Source organism: Asterias amurensis, chromosome 12, assembly GCF_032118995.1.
Source record: "Asterias amurensis chromosome 12, ASM3211899v1".
Classification (NCBI taxonomy): Eukaryota; Metazoa; Echinodermata; class Asteroidea; order Forcipulatida; family Asteriidae; genus Asterias; species Asterias amurensis.
In genome coordinates, this window is record NC_092659.1 from 4,156,278 (window position 1) to 4,175,667 (window position 19,390).

The window sequence follows — 19,390 nt, forward strand, 5'->3', positions numbered from 1 at the left end:
GCTAGCGAGGTTTCCTCATACTGCATGTTACTATAAATATAAAAACGAAAAATTAACTTGCGGGTACAATCATATGTAAAATCTCTTTTAGGGAGTGTTGGCCCTGAAAAGAGCCGGTTTTGGCCTCGACGTTTCGAACAGTATACTCTGCTGGCTTCAGGGGAATGCTGGACTACTGGTGGTGGTGGAGCTAATGTATGGCTTGAGGAATGCACATTTGGGATCCAAGCTATTCTTGTCTGGTAAAACGTGTGAGTTATAGACTATAGCAGAGTATACTGTTCGAAACGTCGAGACCAAACCGGCTCTTTTCAGAGCCAACACTCCCTCAAAAGAGATTTTACAAATGGTTGTACCCGCAAGTTTACTATTTATACTTAAATTTATAATTACTCTTAAGTTGACGGTTTACAAACTGGGTCCCGTAGCATTCAAAGTTAAAGTTAAGCCTAAGATGAGGTCCATTTGTTCAAGTGGATTGTACATACTGTTTCATAAACAAATATCGAACCTTGGGTTGGGTAAAACACAAACCCCTTACATCAACAAAAATTGGTGGTAAAGTAAATGTTAAAAGTTCCCGTATTGTCAATGTGCACGAGGGAGTGGGCCTTCTCAAGTTTGTAAGTGACTGTCAGACAATAAGTTCGTTTATTTAAGATATCAATCGACGTATACAAATCAAACATGAAATAACTGCTGAACCATTTAAAAAGCTGATATTTCGCTTAGCTGGTTCAGTTCGTCACTGCCCTCTAAACGACCTTGTTTTAACCAGTTGGAAATGATTCAGAATCTTTGAGAATAAAGTTTGCTGGAACTAAGGGGTAGATTACAATACTCCGGTGATCAGGTTAGCGATATAGCAGTCATGTTGGGTACACGGAGTCCCTTGACTTGGTTGATGCTGCTGGTGTTGATGTCAGCTCTAACCAGCTTATCAGCTAGGCCTTTGGTTGATAAGAAACGTAGTGACTTGGTAAGTAGATCTCTACTTTAATAAGCCGTATCCGAATTGGCGTATACAGCTACGGCTTCGGCTGTTGCTAGGTGTGTTGCCAAGGACGTCCTGTACTTTCACTGCATGATGACGTAGAAATCTAGCCGTAGCCGTAGATGTAGCCGCTAATTCGGACACAGCCTGGTCTTTTGGTACTTTGTAAACTTTTTTTCTTGATTTTCTTTTAATTATTTTTCTTTTACCGAGACGAAGTCGAGGTAAATTATCAAGAACCAGGCCTCGGCGGGTTTAAACCACTATAGTTGAAAACCGATTCAACACACTTCGATTCCCATTCATAAATACCTTTTCGGTCAAAAAACATCAACACTTTTGGTCAAAAAGTAAAATAAATGCAATAATTATAATTGTTCAATGATATTTTTCAACACAACACCCCTCCATCTATGAAATGATAAGGCCTCCGCCGCCCTATAAGGGAATGATGTGCGCGTCGCGCGTATCGTAACGGAATGATGTGCGCGTCGATGCTCTCGGCCATTAGGAATGAAGAAACTGTCTAATAAGCACAGGTGCAAGCTCGCGTGTCACGCCCATGTTTCAACACTTTTTACTGGTCATAAACAAAGGTTTATACACACCCACGTGACGCGCTCTCCACCAATAGGAATAGCGAGACTGTCTGAGGTATTTATCAATGTTTAAAAATTTCCCTAAAGCGTGGGTTCATTCTTCTTGCGAATGGTAGACAAAATTTTACGTCACAGCCCTGTGTCCGCTGCGAATGTTTCGCAGGAGTTGAGCACAATTCAACTGACACATTTCAGTGACGATCGTGGCGCTTCAACCTCCAGTATTCTCCATGTGGGACTACGTTTGAATTATGAGATCTACTCATTTTACATAGCACACTGTGGTTTACAAGGTGTTGTGGCGTATTATGCTACCAATCAAACCAGGAACACCGGAGTGAACCCCATTCTCTTGTCGATTTGCGCACTGGGTTCGTTTACGCGCGTTGTACAACACACGGGACCAACGGTTTTACGTCCCATCCGAAAGACAGAGCAATTATTTTCGTAACCACTAAGCCACGACACTTCTCAACCAATGCTTTTAACGACTTTAATTTCTGCACTGTTACTGCATTCTACACACACAAATATAAGCATAAAACCTTAGGCCTACTCGGTAACGAGTAATATGGAGCTGTTGATGTAATTAAACACTGTCAGAAACAGCCTAATTTTCGAAAAAGAAGTAATTTTCCACGAATTTGATTTCCAGCCCTCAGAATTAGATTTTGAGGTCTCGAGATCAAGCATCTGCCAAGCACACAAAGTCGAGTGACGAAGGTGTTTTTCTTTCATTATTATCTCGCAACTTCGAATTTTCACAAGTTTGTTGGATTAAAATAAACCATTAATATATATGCATATGTTGAGATACACCAAGTGATAAGACTGGTCTTTGCAATTACCAATAGTGTCCACTGCTTTATGCAGCTCTATGAAATATGGCCTAGTGATCAATATCTTTCCAATCTTTTGAATGGTTGAATTGTCTTGTCTTTATTGTATTGGTTGGTCCAATCTATAATTCATACTGTTCAGATGGCGACGTTCAGCGCCTGTTAAAAATTAACAGCTTTTATAAAAGGTTGATATTGATAGATGCCAGGTTATAAAGAACAATGATTAGTCAACACATATGGTTTTGATTAATTAAATTGTCTTGCAAACATGTATGGGTTGGTCCAATCTAGTTAATTCTAATGAAAAGTGCATCGCATTTAAAAGTTTAATGCTAGGTTTATCAGTAACTGTTATAATTACACGCAAATGTTAATATTTGTTTAGGTAAAAGTTAAGCATTGACTTTAAGTTATTTCCCTGCATAAAGGCAGATTCAAAACTTTCTGCGCATGCAAATGCTATAAGAATGTTGCTGTCACGTGGGTGCCACTTGCAGTTTCGCAGGAGCTAAGCACAAGTCAACTGAACCTGGTCTTACACGAATTGCATGATGATTTTGACTATGCAAATGTGTCTTCAGGGTGAACAGTAAAAAAAAGCTCCCCGATGTATTGGAAGTTATAAACAAGTTTGGTAGACAGCACATAATATATTAACTGGCACGTGAGGTTGGATGTACCAGTGAAAATGATACCCCCTAGTCTAGCCCTGGCGGCCTTACACTTTCGTATTGTACTACAGTGACGTCCTGGACATCAGGGTACATTTCTGGGGCGGAAAATTTTCACAGCTTCATAACTCAAATCTTACCTGCACGAAAGCACCAACTTCAACAAATTCACATTCCATGGCAGCATATGTTTTTCTGCGGTGGGTTTTGATCGTCATATATTCTTCACAAATCCGTAATTTTCATGAAATAATGCAGCTCCCAACGTTAAAGAATTCCCGTTTTTGTTCGTACTCTCACAGTCTGCCGTGTGTACGGAAGACGCACGACGCGCACATTTTGAATTGTGTTGCGTGTTAACGCTGATGTGCAGTCAAGATACGGTGACCAAGAATTCATGCGTCTAAGCTTGCACCATGCGTCTTGCACGCGAATGTATACGCGTACGCACGACAACAGACAACACTGTGAGAAAACGATCGAAACGGGAAATTTTTTACGTTGGAAGTTGCATTACTTCACGAAAATGACGGATTTGTGAGGAATATATGAGGACCAAAACCCACCGCAGAAAAATACATGCCGCCATGGAATGTGAGTATGTTGAAATTAGTGGCTTGTTGCAGGTAAGACTTAAGAGTCAGTTCAGGTAAATAGTTGACATACTTGCTCACGGTCAAAAAGTGATTTTTTTTTATACTTTGTGGGTGGAAGGGCCTTGGGGTGCAAGTAAACAAAATTGCATTTTCAATTCTATATATAGCGCGTTGCCATGGTTACGGCTCATTTTAATTTTTTTGCCATTTTAGGTCGATTTTGGGGTCTGAAAAACTGGTTTTTAGCTCATATTTACAACTCCACCCCACCAAAATGCAATATTAATTCAAAAAAGCTTTTATATCACTACAAAGTATCATCCTTGGCCTTCCTTGAGAAAAACAATTATTGCCTTTAATGTCACCCTTGTGCTATTTTTGCATCATGCATTACAGTATGTTTTTAGAACTTGCAAAATCGACATTTTTACCCTATTTTTGGACCCCGAAATGTCAACTTGCCAGGGGTCTCAGAAAATTTTCCTTTCGTCTGTGATTAGGACCAACATTGGTCTTTTCATATCTGGTGTCAAAACTTGGGCAATTGTATCCTGTTGGGCCAGTACTGCCTCAAAACTAGACTTTTTTCCCCAAAACATGAAAAATGCCTTTTTAAGTGTCTTTTCACATAATATCGACATACGTGTCCATGGTAAAAGAAAAAGAATATTTTTTTTTTATACTTTGTGGATGGTAGGGACTTGGGGTGCAAATAAACAACATTAACATTTCAAATCATAATATAACACGTTGCCATGGTAACAGTTCATTTGTGTTTAGGCCACTTTGGGCCGATATTGGAGAATGAAATACTGTTTTTTTAAGTTAATATTTACAACTCCACCCCACCAAAAAACAAAAATATTTCATAAAACCTTTTACATCACTACAAAGTATCATCCTTGGCTTTACTTGAGACAAAAAAAGATTGCTATAAATTTCACATTTTTACCATATTTTTTGCCCTCAAAATTCCATTTTTTCAGGGGTCTCAGAATATTTTCCTTTCGGTTTTGATCAGGGCCATAATTTGTCATTTTATTTCTGGTAAGAAAAACTCGGGCAATTGTATCCTGATGTAACAGAACTGTCTCAAAAATTTACCCTAAACATAGAGAAATGCATTTTGAAATATTTGCTTCATTTTGAATTTATAACATGAAGAAGTTAGCTATAATTCCATCAATCTGGCAGCTTTTTATAAGCACTTTGTAGGTTTAGTGCATTACCAAACATGGATCAGGACTTGTTGATGACCTAAATCTTATAATTTGCCCCACTCCGGCCCTGGCCCAATCATGTTTCTTGACATTGCATAAAATAAAATAACAGTTTTGTGAACAGCGCCTCTTTTTTGAAAGTCACATTTTTTAATTCCCCTTGCACATTAAGAAAGTTTGTACTGTCTTTAATGTTTTTTATTGGTTCTCGGAATATTTCCCTTTTTGTTTTGATTGGGCTATCAATCATTATGGTTTGCATGTCTACTGGGGAGAAACACTTTGGTTTATTGTATCCTGTTGTGACACTTCTGCCTCAAAAATGGTAATTTTTCCAAAAACAATAAAAATGCATTTTGAAGTTATCCCTTAGTTTGAATTGATAAAAAACAAAAACGAGCATGCTTGTTAAAAGCATATGGCACTGTTTCCATGCTCTTTAAGCCACTGAGTTCTTGTTTTGTCATACCTACTTTACCTCGTTGTACAGGTATGATTCACATTGCAAGAAGAGAAGTAGTGCGATGAGCAAGCTTTACTGTTCTTGTCTTTACATGGCCTTATAACAGTCTTCTTGGTCCCCTGCCCGCTACCAAACTAAACATTTTCATCCCAATCAGAACAAAGAGGCTCTAAAAGTGAGCAAGTACTGTATCCAAAGTATCTAACCATTTAGCCGCTGTACCGCCCAGCCGCATTGTATAGCGATACACTGTATGCGGTACGAGTAAACTTCGCTAGCTTGTGTTTGTAGAAAAAAAGGAACATCAAAAGAAAACTCGATAGTCATTAGTAGGTCTACGCATTTGTTAATATATCTAGTTGTTATAGATCGTTATTAATTCTCCCTTCACAGTTGACTTGTCGAAGCTAATGATGATGAAATAATTTAGCTCTTACGAAAAATAAAACGCTCATTACACTCAGAAAAAGAATGGTAAACAAAAGTTATGTTAAATGTGTTAGGTAAAAAGATACTTAACATAAGTAAATATTTATGAAAAATTTAAACAAAATGTTTGTGAAAATAAAAAAAATACTCAAATAGTTAGTAAAACTAATAGTTTACATAACTTAGCAACTTTAAACACATATTATGTAAATTTTACTGAACTGGTTGTAAAAGTTTACATGGTGTTTAGTAAACGACGATGTTTTACTCAAGTATTGTGCAAAATACGCATGTACTGACTTGTCTGCATGCTGGGGTCGGTCGCGCTCTGCAGTACCTCAGTACAGTGTAACCACACACACACAACGAAATGGATCTCATGAAGGAAAAACTTCTTGAGTGGAACTTCCCTCATTTAGTTGAGACGTTTGAAGGTAAGTACTATAAAAGATTTCTGTATTGATGTTATTATCTGTAGTGATAGACTATACACGACTCGTTAGCAGCATATAGGGACAGTTGAACGTCATGTTTTGATTGACTGACAAAACTTTTGAACAGTGACTTGAATAATTATCACAAACACGTACATGAACAATTATGAACAATCAATGGTCCCCGTATTGTGCACGCAATACACGTACAATATGCATCGTTGGAGACCATTGTAGACATGTACATGTGCACTGTATTAAAGGCAGTGGACACTATTGGTAATCACTCAAAATAATTATCATCATAAAACCTTTCTTGATTACGAGTAATGGGGAGAGGTCGATGGCATAAAACATTGTGGGAAACGGCTCCCCCTGAAGTGCCATGGTTTTCGAGAAAGAAGTAATTTTCCACGAATTTGATTTCGAGACCTCAAGTTTAGAACTTGAGGTCTCGAAATCAACCATCTAAACGCACACACAACTTCGTGTGACAAGGGTTTTTCTTTCATTATTATCTCCCAAGTTCGATAACCGATTGAGCTCAAATTTCCACAGGTTATTTGCTAATTTATGCATATGTTGAGATACTGAGGCTAATCTTTGAAAATTACCAATAGTGTCCACTGCCTTTAAGCAAGCAGGCAACTAGTAACAAAAATATTCTAATTTGGCTATGAATTCTTGTTTATTTTAACCTTAAAGGAATTATTAAAGAAATCTCACCCCCCCCCAAAAAAAAAAAAAAAAAAAAAAAAGAAAAATCAGATAAAGATCAAGAAAAATCAAAGTTTTCAGGTAGCCTACTGTTATGTAGGATTGCATATATAGCACCAAAATTATCTCTCCTCCTGGGATCCTATCACCTTATTCCAGAACTGCAAGTCTCCATCCTTGAACCTTTTGTAAATTTGTTTATTTGTTAGGCCCTTATGTATTTATTTTTTTATTTATTTTATTTCATTTTAAGTTTTATTTGTACTTTTTTTCAACTAATGCGCTGTACATCATGTACAAATTGTATTGCACATACATTGCAGTACAGGAACATTGTCTCTATTGATCTCAAAGTAGTGTAATATGATAATTAAACCACCATTGATATAAAATAACGATTTAATCTGACATTGTATGTACCCCATCCTAAAGACACAATCAGATTAAATTATTATTTTACAGCAAAATTTGTTTAATTGTCATGTTACAACACTTTAAGTTCATTACAGAAATATACACTTGTAATACAATTTGTACTGCACCCCCATTGAAATTTAACCTATTTTGTTATATTATTATTCCCATTTATGCAGGAAAACACAAGTTTGGACCAGTATTTGAAAGACATCAACAGGGACACCAGATCGCAACCACATATGCTGATACTAGGTGGGTCTGCACTGGCTCCACAGCAAGTGTTTGTAATTTTTGAGCGACATGCATTCCAACAGTCATCCCTTGTGAAAGCATTGAATGTGTGTTTCAAAACACACTTTGTCTTCGACTTGAGCTACCAGGAGAAGTGTTCTAGCGTTTGGGAGTTCATTGAATCGGTTGTGTTTGAACTCAAAGGCGGTGTGAAGAGCAGGGCTTACTGTTCATCCCATGATGCATCTGATTGATGTTGACCATTCCAGAAGCATTGTAGTTGAAGAAGTTTATGCACAAAATGTTTGCAAATAAGTATCAAAATCATGAGAGATGTGATAGTTGTGATAGTTTTGATTTATGGAACAACCTTTATACAGTTTAAAGAGGAACTCAAAGGTCAAATTTAAACTTGTATGCATTACCCATCCAGGTTTGTCAAATTTTTTAAAATGTTAAATTCAACGCTGTTTTAATTGCTTAGCGACAATTAAGGAAAAACCAAAAATTTCCCATATAAATTGTTCAAACCCAAAATTGAATTTGACCTTGGAGTTCTTCTTCAAGCTGTGTTAGCCTGGAAGTATTTATTCTGACCTTGCCAATCAATGTTGACCATTCCAGAAGCATTGTAGTTAAAGAAGTTCTTGCACAAATTGTTTGCAAATAAGTATCAAAATCATAAGAGATGTGATAGTTGTGATAGCTTTGATTTGTGGGAGGAACTCAAAGGTCAAATTTAAACATGTATTCAATACCCTTCCAGTTTTGTCAAATTTGTCAAAATGTCAAATTCAACGCCGTTTTAATTGCTTAGCGACGATTAGGATAAACCAACAATTCCCCATATAAATTGTTAAAACCCAAAATTTAATTTGACCTTGGAGTTCTTCTTTAAGCTTTGTTAGCCTGGAAGTATTTACTCTGACCTTGCCAATTAATGTTGACCATTGTAGATTTTTTGTAATTTTTTAAATTCACTGAAAAATATTTTGCACATGTGATGTTTTGGATTGTTAATGTTATTACCATTGTTGAATTTTAATAAAAAGTGTTTATCTTGAAATTCATGTTGTAGTCGCCAAGTGTCAATATTTATGATGTATCCATTTATTACAGCCCCAAATTCCATGAAATAACACTTTGCTAGTATTCAACCCAAGCATTGTGTATATTATTACCAGTTTTAAAGGTATACAGTGTACATTAAATATCGGTAAAATGTTTACTTCAAAATTAAGTAATTATTTAACATGAGTGGGTTTATACCCAGCAATTCAGTAAAAGAACCTACCCAATATTGATTTTAAGTTTTACACAACTATTTACATTGTTAAGCGGTAAAGTCTTTACTTCAAAATTAAGTAATATTTTACATGAGTGGGTTTACCCAACAATTCAGTAAAGAAAACTACCCAATATTTATGTAAACTTTTACACAGCTATTAAGCAAGATATTACCCAACGCCTGTGTAAAGTTTTACCTAATAGTTATGGTGTTCGCCCACTACATCTAAAACAGGTAATATTTTACACAAGTTGTGTATTTTTTTCTCTGTGTGTAGTAAACAGGAAAGTGTTTATCATTTATGATATTGTCATAAATTAACGCCTTCGCATTTAATCAGCATGAGCATTGAGCCAGAAAAAAGCCTTGAAAAGCTATTGTGTTCATTTTATCTGTGCACAAAAATATTCGCCATAAAAATTACCGTAGCCGTTTAACGAGAGGCATTTATTGTTCCCATGAGAACTTTTATACAATTATTACGGGTAAAAAAATGTGCATACACATTAAGCCATGGCTATCTTTTAAAATTTGAACTATGATTCCAGTAATTTACTGCAAGACTCTTGAGAAATTGGATTTCAGCAAACTCGGGCGGTGCAGGGACTAAAGGGCTAAATGGCCATTCACCTGCTTTGGCCTTCTGTAAGCAGTTCCCCCATCTATGGTGGGGTTCCTTTCAATTGTACTGTTGCAAACAATAAAAGAGTTGGTTTACTTAACGTGATAAACAATTCAATGTTTTGTGTTGATCGTTCTCAGAGACATATATAATAATTATGAATTAGTAAGATAGTGAATGGAAAAAATATCAAACTAGCCTGAATAGACTTTTGTCACTGCAAATGCATCTTACTTATTTATGTTCAGCAGGTGCAAGTTTTTACAACTTCTTTCAATGTTGTTTCATTAAAGGAACACGTTGCCTTGGATCGGTCGAGTTGGTATTTGAAATGCGTTTGTAAACGTTTATTAAAAAATGCATTTGATTAGAAAGATATTTTAAAAGTAGAATATAATGATCCACACAAGTATCACTCAAAACATCTTTCTAACCATGCATTTTAAAACAAACCGTTACAAACGCATTTCAAAGACCAACTTAACCGATCCCAGGCAACGTGTTTCTTTTAAATAATCTCTTACGCTCATCTTGCAAATCGTTAGTATCATTGTTTTTAATAAGATCTTGGCAAACTTTTCCAACACTTTTAAACGGGCTTTTTAATTTCCCACGTTTGTGTTGGACATGATTGAATGCTCCAAACCATCTGCCGCAAGCACAAAAACTACATTGTTTATGATCTCTATCTCTAAGAAAAGTTTTACATTTGGTAGCAGGCAGGGACCAAGGAGAGTAGGCCCTGTATTAAAGACAACTTGTAAAGAATGCTCATCGCACTCTACTTGCAATGGGAATCATACCTGTACAATAGGTAAAGTAGCCAAATCAAGAACTCTCAGTGGCAAAGCATTGGTTATGGTTTGGTTGGATACCATTATGTTTAAATAAAAACTTTGTATTCATTACTCAAAGGACATGGAAACAGTGCCAGATTTTTAACAAGCATGCATTGTTTTTGGAAAAATTACTATACTTAAGGCATGATCAGTCACAACAGGATACAATAAACACAGTGTTTCTACCCAGAAGACATGAAAACACCAATAACAACCGAAAGGGAACACTTTCACAAAAAGAGGCGCTATTCACAAAACATTGTTTTATGCAATGTCAAGAAATATGATTGGGGCTGGGCCGGGCAAATTGTAAAATTAGGGTCATCAACAGTTCCTGATCAATGTTGGGTAATCCACTAAGTGCTAAGGAAAAGCTGCAAGATTGATAGAATTATTACTCTTCAATGTTAGAAATTCAATATGATGAAAAAACAATTCAAAATGCATTTTTCTGTTTGAGGAAAAAAGTCTATTTTTGAGACAGTACTGTTAACATCAGGATACACTTGCCAAGTTTTTCTTACCAGAAATAAAAAAGACAAATTTTGGCCTTGATCAAAACCGAAAGGAAAATATTCTGAAACCCCTGAAAAAGATGAAATTTTGAGGGCAAAAAATATGGTAAAAATGTTGATTTTGCAAGTTCTAAAAACATACTCTTATGCACGTTCTAAAAATAGCACAAGGGGGAAATGTATAGCAATATTTTTTTGTCTCAAGTAAAGCCAAGGATGAAACTTTGTAGTGATGTAAAAGGTTTTATGAAATAATTTTGTTTTTTGGTGGGGTGGAGTTGTAAATATTAACTAAAAAAACAGTTTTTCATACCCCAAGATCAGCCTCAAGTGGCCTAAACACACATGAACTGTTACCATGGCAACGTGTTATATTATGATTTGAAATGTAAATGTTGTTTATTTGGACCCCAAGTCCCTACCATCCTACCATCCACACAAAAATGAAAAATATTCTTCTTTTTTTTTTACCGTGGACACGTATTTCGATATTATGTGAAAAGACCCTTAAGAAGGCATTTTTCATGTTTTGGGGAAAAAAGTCTAGTTTTGAGGCAGTACTGTCACAACAGGATACAATTGCCCAAGTTTTTGACACCCTGTTGGCCCTAATCACAGCCGAAAGGGAAATTTTCTGACACCCCTGGCAAGTTGACATTTTGGGGTCCAAAAATAGGGTAAAAATGTTGATTTTGCAAGTTCTAAAAACATACTGTAATGCATAATGCAAAAATAGCACAAGGGTGTTATTTAAAGCAAAAATTTTTTTTCTCAAGGAAGGCCAAGGATGATACTTTGTAGTGATATAAAAGGTTTTTTGAAATAATGTTGCATTTTGGTTGGGTGTAGTTGTAAATATGAGCTAAAAACCAGTTTTTCAGACCCAAAAATCGGCCTAAAATGGCCAAAAAACAAAATGAGCCGTAACCATGGCAACGGGCTATATACCCCAAGGCCCTTCCACCAACAAAGTATAAAAAAAAAATCATTTTTTTGACCGTGAGCAAGTATGTCAACTATTTACCTGAACTGACTCTTAAGTTATGAAGCTGTGAAATTTTTCCGCCCCAGAAACGGGCCTCAATAGTTAGGACTCTGTTCCTGTGTACATAGAAAGAGTCCTATATAGGGCTACCCCCTCATGAATGTGTATGAGGTAATAGCAAACATATTATTTATATCTTTTTGAAGGGGCTTACTCTGCGTGACCATGAGTCAGCGATTGAGAAGAAGAAGGAACTGAGCGAAAAAGAGCGGTGCTTGGACACAGGTGCTGGAGGAGGTGGCGGAGGGGGAGGCGGGGGTGGAGGCGGAGGTGGTGGTGGAGGCGGCGATGGTGGAGGCGGAGGTGGTGGTGGAGGCGGACACAACAGCGGTGGAGGCGGAGGAGGGGGAGGCGGTGGAGGGGGAGGCGGTGGCGGAGGCGGAGGGGGTGGAGGAGGTGGACATAACAGCGGGGGAGGAGGGGGTGGCGGTGGAGGAGGTGGAGGAGGTGGGGGTGGGGGTGGGGGTGGAGGGGGACATGGAAATGGATGGGGTAGTGGTGGAGGAGGAGGGGGAGGGGGAGGTGGAGGTGGAGGTGGAGGGGGAGGCGGCGGCGGCGGCGGTGGTGGAGGTGGGGGAGGCGGACATAACAGCGGTGGAGGTGGAGGAGGGGGCGGAGGAGGGGGAGGTGGAGGAGGAGGCGGCGGAGGAGGAGGCGGGGGAGGAGGTGGTGGTGGGGGTGGAGGAGGACACGGAAATGGGTGGGGAGGTGGGAGGTGGGGACCTAGATGGTGGAAAAGGGGTTCGAAAGCTCTACAATCCTAAGACGTCTTCGGAATAAAAAGGATTCCGCTAATTTTAGAACCATCGCTTTAATTTTTCCTTATTAAAGTTAATTCCAAAAAGAAAAGATCTTTGAATTTTTACTTGGAAAATGTTTAGAGTTTGAGTTAGCGATAGTGATTTTAATTTGGTATAACTGTCATATTTTTCGGGGAATATCTGTCGAGCTTGTTATCACAAAACGAGTACGATTGTCTTTCCTGCAGCAACCAAAGAAGCTGACTTGATCACAAAGTGTTTCATAAATTTTACGTCTTGATTTTATTAAGAGACTGTGATTAGTGTCTACCTCGGTATTTTCATAATTTTAATTTAAAGGATGTACTTGCACGGATGTAGAATTACATTTTTTTTTTAAATTACAAGACTTCGGTCGTTGCGATACATACACATTTTAAAAGTAAATAAAGCAAACCTGTTTTTGAAAACTGTACAACCAAAATGAAATCTACAATGCAACATGATCCTAATGTCATGATGTTTGACCGTCAAGGTCAAGACGTCAAGCCATATTGTTTTTGTTCACAAAACATGTCAATGTGGCGAACATTGATCACAAAGAATTCATAGTAGCCAATAAACATGTTTAGTTGATGTCTTTGAACACGTTTTTTGAATGGTTTAGCCTGTTTGTTTTTTTGTCTCTCTGTGAAATGACCTTTTCGCGAATTTAGGTGGCAGCAGACTTACCAGGCCGTTCAAATGTTCTTGACTAATTCTTAGCAAAATTGCGGACGTCTTTGGTAAAAACAAGTTGTTCTTTTGAACAAGGTTGCCCCAGAAAAGATCCGTTTTGTTTCTTCTCAACGTACCGACTTGCTTGCTGTGGCCGGAATTATTTGCACGGTCGGAAACTTCAAAAACAAAGGCGATTTGCTTTGTTAATATTATGCTGTCACCTATAAGTAAAGCTCGCTCAAGGATCATGATACGAGTGGTTGTTTAGTGACGTACCAATGGCATGTGCACAGACTGATGTTGAAGTGTCATCCTCATGACTTTCGACTTAAAGGAACACGTTGCCTTGGACCGGTCGAGTTGGTCTTTGAAAAGCGTTTGAAACCGTATTATAAAATACACAATGGGTAGAAAGAAGTTGTAAAAGTAGAATACAACGATCCACACAAACATGCCTCGAAATTGCACGGTTTTCCTTTTACCTCGTCGACTAACACGGTCGGCCATTTATGGGAGTCAAGTTTTTGACTCCCATAAACGGCCGACCGTGTTAGTTCGCAAAGTAAAAGGAAAACCACGCACTTTCGAGGCAAATTTGTGTGGATCATTGTATTCTACTTTTAAAACATCTTTCCAACCACATGTATTTTATAACAAACGGTTACAAACGCTTTGTATAGACCAAATCGTCCGATCCAAGGCAATGTGTTCCTTTAAGGCACGTTATCATTTTGTTGTAACTGTGCGCTGTGCTATAAACACGGCTGTTGGCAACAAGCCGCGGCGACCATGCCCTGTATAGGTTGGTTTCAAATAGTCGACTGGCGTAGTCCAAGTACGAAAATAGCTCGCTTATTTCACACATGTTACTGGCCAAAATTTCCTTCCATATACATTGCTTATGACTAGTATTTAGCTGTTTTTTACTTAGCATTACAATTGAGTGGAGTCTTGGCCGGTAATCTGATTTTACTAAGCAATGATTTGTTTGCTTAAAGGCAGTGGACACTATTGGTAATTACTCAAAATAATTATTAGCATAAAACCTTTCTTGGTGACAAGTAACGGGGAGAGGTTGGTGGTATAAAACATTGTGAGAAACAGCTCCCTCTGAAGTGCCATAGTTTTGGAGAAAAAAAGTAATTTTCCAGGAATTTGATTTCGAGACCTCAAGTTTAGAACTTGAGGTCTCGAAACCAAACATCTAAACGCACACAACTTCGTGTGACAAGGATGTTTTCTTCTTGCATTATTATCTCGCAACTTTGATGACCGATTGAGCTCCATTTTTTCACAGGTTTGTTATTTTATGCATATGTTGAGATACACCAACTGTGAAGGCTAGTCTTTGACAATTACCAATAGTGTCCACTGCCTTTAAGCAAAATTGTTTGCTTAATAGCTCTATGAAATTGGGCCCAGATAGACAGCGTTCGGGCAATGTTTTAGTCACACTATGGTCAAGGATTGTTCTTGTGCGAACTTGGCCCAGCTTTCCAATGTGTCACTTCAGTTCCGACTGGATACACATTCTGTTCAGTGGTATCCAACAATTGTTGATATCAACCATTCCGTGTATTGTCTTACTTCCGGTTTGTCGTGCAACGGTTGAGCACACTGTGATGCATAATTCCCGAAGTCTACTCGAGCTCACTGCTCTTAACGTCGAGGCGTATCTCACTTGGTTCTTGGGCAATCCAAAGAAGAAATTTTTTTGTTTTTTTTGTATTACGAAAAAAAATTGTAAATCGAACGCCAGGCAGGTGGGTTGAATTCTGAGATCAAAATGTAGTAACGTTAAATTTGCGACATCAAACCGGGTACATCGTAACATACAGGAGATACAAATGAAGTACGAAAAAGCTGAATTGGGTCACTTATACTAATTCGCAACTTTGTCTTTACAGAACACCTTTAAGCAATCTTCTCTGAACCGTCTGTTTGCAATTCCATAGATCAGAGGATTTAAAGCATTATTGGCATACAAAATAACGAGGAATGCTTGTGAAGTATCCATTAATTTCCGATCAACACTTGACCCCTTTGAGTCAATTATGAACAATACAATGAAGAACCAATACGGGAGCCATGTCAGCAAATACACCAAGCTAGTTATAAATAACATGATTGTAGTCTTGCGTTGAAGTGTAGCGCCGTTATTCTCAGCCTTCTTGGGGCGTCGGTTATCAACGACACGGGCCTTGTTAGTGTTTTTCACGGCAGGTTGATCAGATGGTTTAAGGATGAGTTTGTTTCCCGGCACATTGTCATGTGTTGCTGATTCCGTAGTTACGGAAACGTTAAGATTTACGCTACTTTGCTGTGGTCGATTGTCCATGGCTGTGTCTTGGTAGCTGCAACCCTCTTGATTTGAACAGTCATCTCTCGATCGATCACTGACGTACTTTCCAATAATCGATACAGCCAAATGTTTATTTGGTGACGTTGAAGGTTGAACTCTTGTCGACAGCTCAGTCGCAGGATCACCAGCTGATGTCATCGCAAAAACCTTCACGTGTTTCCTTATCTTGTTGAACACTTGCCGGTAACAAAAGGCTATCACCACAAGTGAAAACACAAATGCAAGGCCTTGGGAAGTCAGCAAGATCATTTGGTTTTGCGATTGATTTCTCAGTCTGTCAATCAAATCAGGGATGGTGGCGAGAAACGAAACGACCAGCGCGAACCACGCGGCTATCTTCCCCCGTCTCGGCGTGAGGATTCGCCGGTTTGATCGACACACGCAGTCGTAGCGATCCAACGCGATCAACACGGTGTTCGTAATGCACGCTGATATCATTGATGTTCGTATATAACGGCTAACGTATAAAACCCTCGGCACTGTGCTGTTCATCAAAAGCAGAATTAAACTGCAAATATCCAGAGATAGGAAAATGCATACTGAAATGTCAGTCAACGCCAAAGCCATGATCAGAACATGAGTGCATGTCGTGAGAGTCTTCGTTGAGTACACCCGAAGGATGAGTGAGTTACCGATTACTCCAAATATCATAATAACACTCAAGAACACCAACCAGATAACCTGGCCTCCACTCTCTCCAGGAAACAAGAAGTCAAAATCTTGAATTGGTGTGGAATTCGATTCCATGTTGCCGAGAAAGAAAAACTGTCAAATTCGTTTCCAAGTTCACACACGATTTTGTTTTAGTCCGGAGTAAGTGAAAGCGACAATGTGGATATGGTTGCGTTTTAACGGCAGATGTCTTTCGTTTGTGGATGGTCAGTCAAAGAAACTATCAACGTGATATGATATAACGTGTTTCAAAGTGTCACTCGTCAACAAATAATAATGAAGAAAAAAGACGTAGACTGTAGGAACCCGAGCAGTGAGATATATGCAGATTAACACTGGACTGTGTATTCGGAAAATTAACTTGGTTATCCGGTTCTCTTTCAGGTTATGAAATGCTATAGCCTACTCCAGACTACTAACAAGCATCATTGTAGGTACTTCATGCAAATGCGTGGAAAATATTGACGTCACATGTCTGTTTTTCGCTGTGGATGTTGCGCAGTGGGTTTTGCCCACAGCTCAACAGCCGCGAGTTATTCGTTGCGCTCGAGTTTGTGACGTCCGTGGTCGCTTTGCTTTCGCTAAAAGGAAGAACCGAATTTAAAGGCACTGGACGCTATTGGAAATTACTCAAAATAATTTTTAGGATAAAGACTTACCTGGTAGAGAGCAATGGAGAGGTGTCGATCTAGTATTAAACTATTGTGAGAAACGGCTCCCATTCAAGTGACGTAGTTATTGACAGAGAGGTAACTTCTCACTGAATAAAATACGTAAAGCCATTGGACACTTTCGGTAAAAAAGTATTGTCCGCGGCTCACACATCGTGTACCACAACTTATATATAAAATAGCAAACCTGTGAAAATTTAGGCTCAATCGGTCACCGGAGTCGGAAGAAAATAGCAGGAAATCCACCCTTGTTTCCCCACGTTTCGCCGTGTCATGAAAGATTTGTTATTATTCTTTATGCTGGGATACACCAAGTGAAAATAATTGGCTTTGATAATAACCAAAAGTGTCCAGATCCTCTAGTGCGCCAAACTTGCTACCACGGTTTAAACACGGTTCAAAATCTACCCTGAACAAAATTACTGTCATTCTTGAAACCTACAAAATGAATCAACACTGGGCATGTTTGCTTTACCTAATCAATTCACTTCACGAAGAAAACCACACATAAGATGAATTATTAATAATTTGCACCGCGGAGGTTTTATTTTCTTCATTATAACAAGTATCATGATTTTAAAAGGGCTTGATTTAATCAACTCACATTTCCTGGAACGAATGTAGGGCAGAATGACTGGGAAACTTGGTTAAAAATTTAATCTGAGTCGGTTTATTGTCCCCCTAATACTTTGGAGTTGAAGGCAAATGGTCTTTGGAAATTCGACCCAATTGAATTGTTATTATTAAAGGCAATATGCCGAAGGCTTTTAACGCTGTGTATCAATCTTAATAAAAGCTTAAAGGTACACGTTGCCGTAGATAGAACGAGTTGGTCTTTAAAGATCGTTTGCAACCGTTTGTTGTAAAATGCGTATGGTTGGAAAGATGTTTGGAAGGAGCTGTTTTAAAAGTAGAATACAATGATCCACAAAAGTTTTTTTTGAAGAAAAAAAATGGTTACAAACGCCTTTCAAAGACACACTCGACCGATCCAAGGTAACGTGTTCTTTGCTGCTCCCCCTTACACCGATGTGTATAAAATAACCATTTAGCAACTGGACCCCCTCAAGATATACACTGTAACATGCGGTATAGGAGGAGATTTTGCTCGCTTGTGTTTGTAAAAAAGAAGAAAAAAAAATCATCTTTTAATTAAACTCGAAAGTCATAAGGCCTACGCATATTAGTCGTTTTGTATAGATCACTATCTCCCCTTCACAGTTGACTTGTCAAATGTCGACGCTATTAATGATGAGAAAACGTCACTCTTTACCCAACAAAACGCTCATTTGTAAAGAATCTCCTTCATCATTCATATTGGTTTTGCCGAAAAGTAACGCCTGAGCAATTAATCAGTATGAGCATAAAAGACAGATACAAAACATGAAAAGCTATTGTGTTCAAGTTAACCTATAAAAAATAATCACCATATAAATTAGCGGTTGCCGTTAACGAGAGGCACTTGCAGCTCCCAAATGGACTTGTACTTTTATAACAAACATAACTGAACAATACAAAAAGTGCATTAATTAGCATAATGTGCGAATGCGAAGCGATTGTTAACGTCAGAGGCCTGTTGAGTCGAACACAGTTCAATTGCAAATTATTCGTTAAAATTCGTATCCAACCAGGATAAAACCCGATTTTAGCAATTTCAGTAATCCTAGTATTAAGCATTTTTCTTGTCCAGCAAACTCGGTCGTGGCAGGGACGAGAGGGGTATAAAAAGAACTATACTCAGTACTTTCTCGAGTTCTGTGAGAAATAAAGATCCGCCAGGCCATATTTGCGTGGGACTCGAAACCATGACCGCTGCATTGGTAGAGAAGATGTCTTACCTCCACCGAGCTAACTGGATGGCCAGAAGCAGTTTAAATCTTTACTCTCCGCAACTGTTATAGAATGTTGTATTTTGAGTTTTTTTTCAATAATGTGGTCCCGTATTTGTTAACCATTTAGCCACTGGACCGCCCAGCCGCCTATCGATATACTGCAGTGGTAGGAGGAAACCTTGCTAGCTTGTGTTTGTAGAAAAAAAAGAACATCAAAAGAATCCTCGATAGTCATTATTAAGCTAATGAAGCTATTAATGATGATGAAATAATTTAGCTCTTACCCCAACAAAACGCTCATTAGTAAACACAAAGGAAACTGTATTTATTCATCATTCATGATAATATTGTTTAAAAGTCACGCCTTCGCATTTAATCAGTATAATCATTGAGTCAGATAAAAGCCTCGACAAGCTATTGTGTCCATTTTATCCTTACAAACAAATATTCGCCATAAAAATTACCGCAGCC

At 38.2% G+C, this 19,390-nt stretch overlaps 1 protein-coding gene and 1 long non-coding RNA gene across 2 annotated transcripts; one reads left to right on the forward strand and one right to left on the reverse strand.

Moving 5' to 3' along the window:
- The first annotated feature begins 3,737 nt into the window (after positions 1–3,737).
- On the forward strand, positions 3,738–8,683 carry LOC139945138 (uncharacterized). Its single transcript, XR_011787056.1, has 2 exons — positions 3,738–6,248; positions 7,559–8,683. It is a non-coding gene; the product is annotated as an uncharacterized lncRNA (long non-coding RNA).
- A 6,581-nt stretch (positions 8,684–15,264) lies between these two features.
- On the reverse strand, positions 15,265–16,491 carry LOC139945366 (alpha-2Db adrenergic receptor-like). The gene has a single exon (XM_071942715.1). It carries the CDS (start codon positions 16,489–16,491, stop codon positions 15,265–15,267), a length of 1,227 nt encoding a protein of 408 aa, XP_071798816.1.
- Positions 16,492–19,390: the final 2,899 nt, after the last annotated feature.

Excerpts from the sequence above, each read along its gene's own strand:
- LOC139945366 (XM_071942715.1), bottom strand. The coding sequence starts at position 16,491 with ATGGAATCGAATTCCACACCAATTCAAGATTTTGACTTCTTGTTTCCT.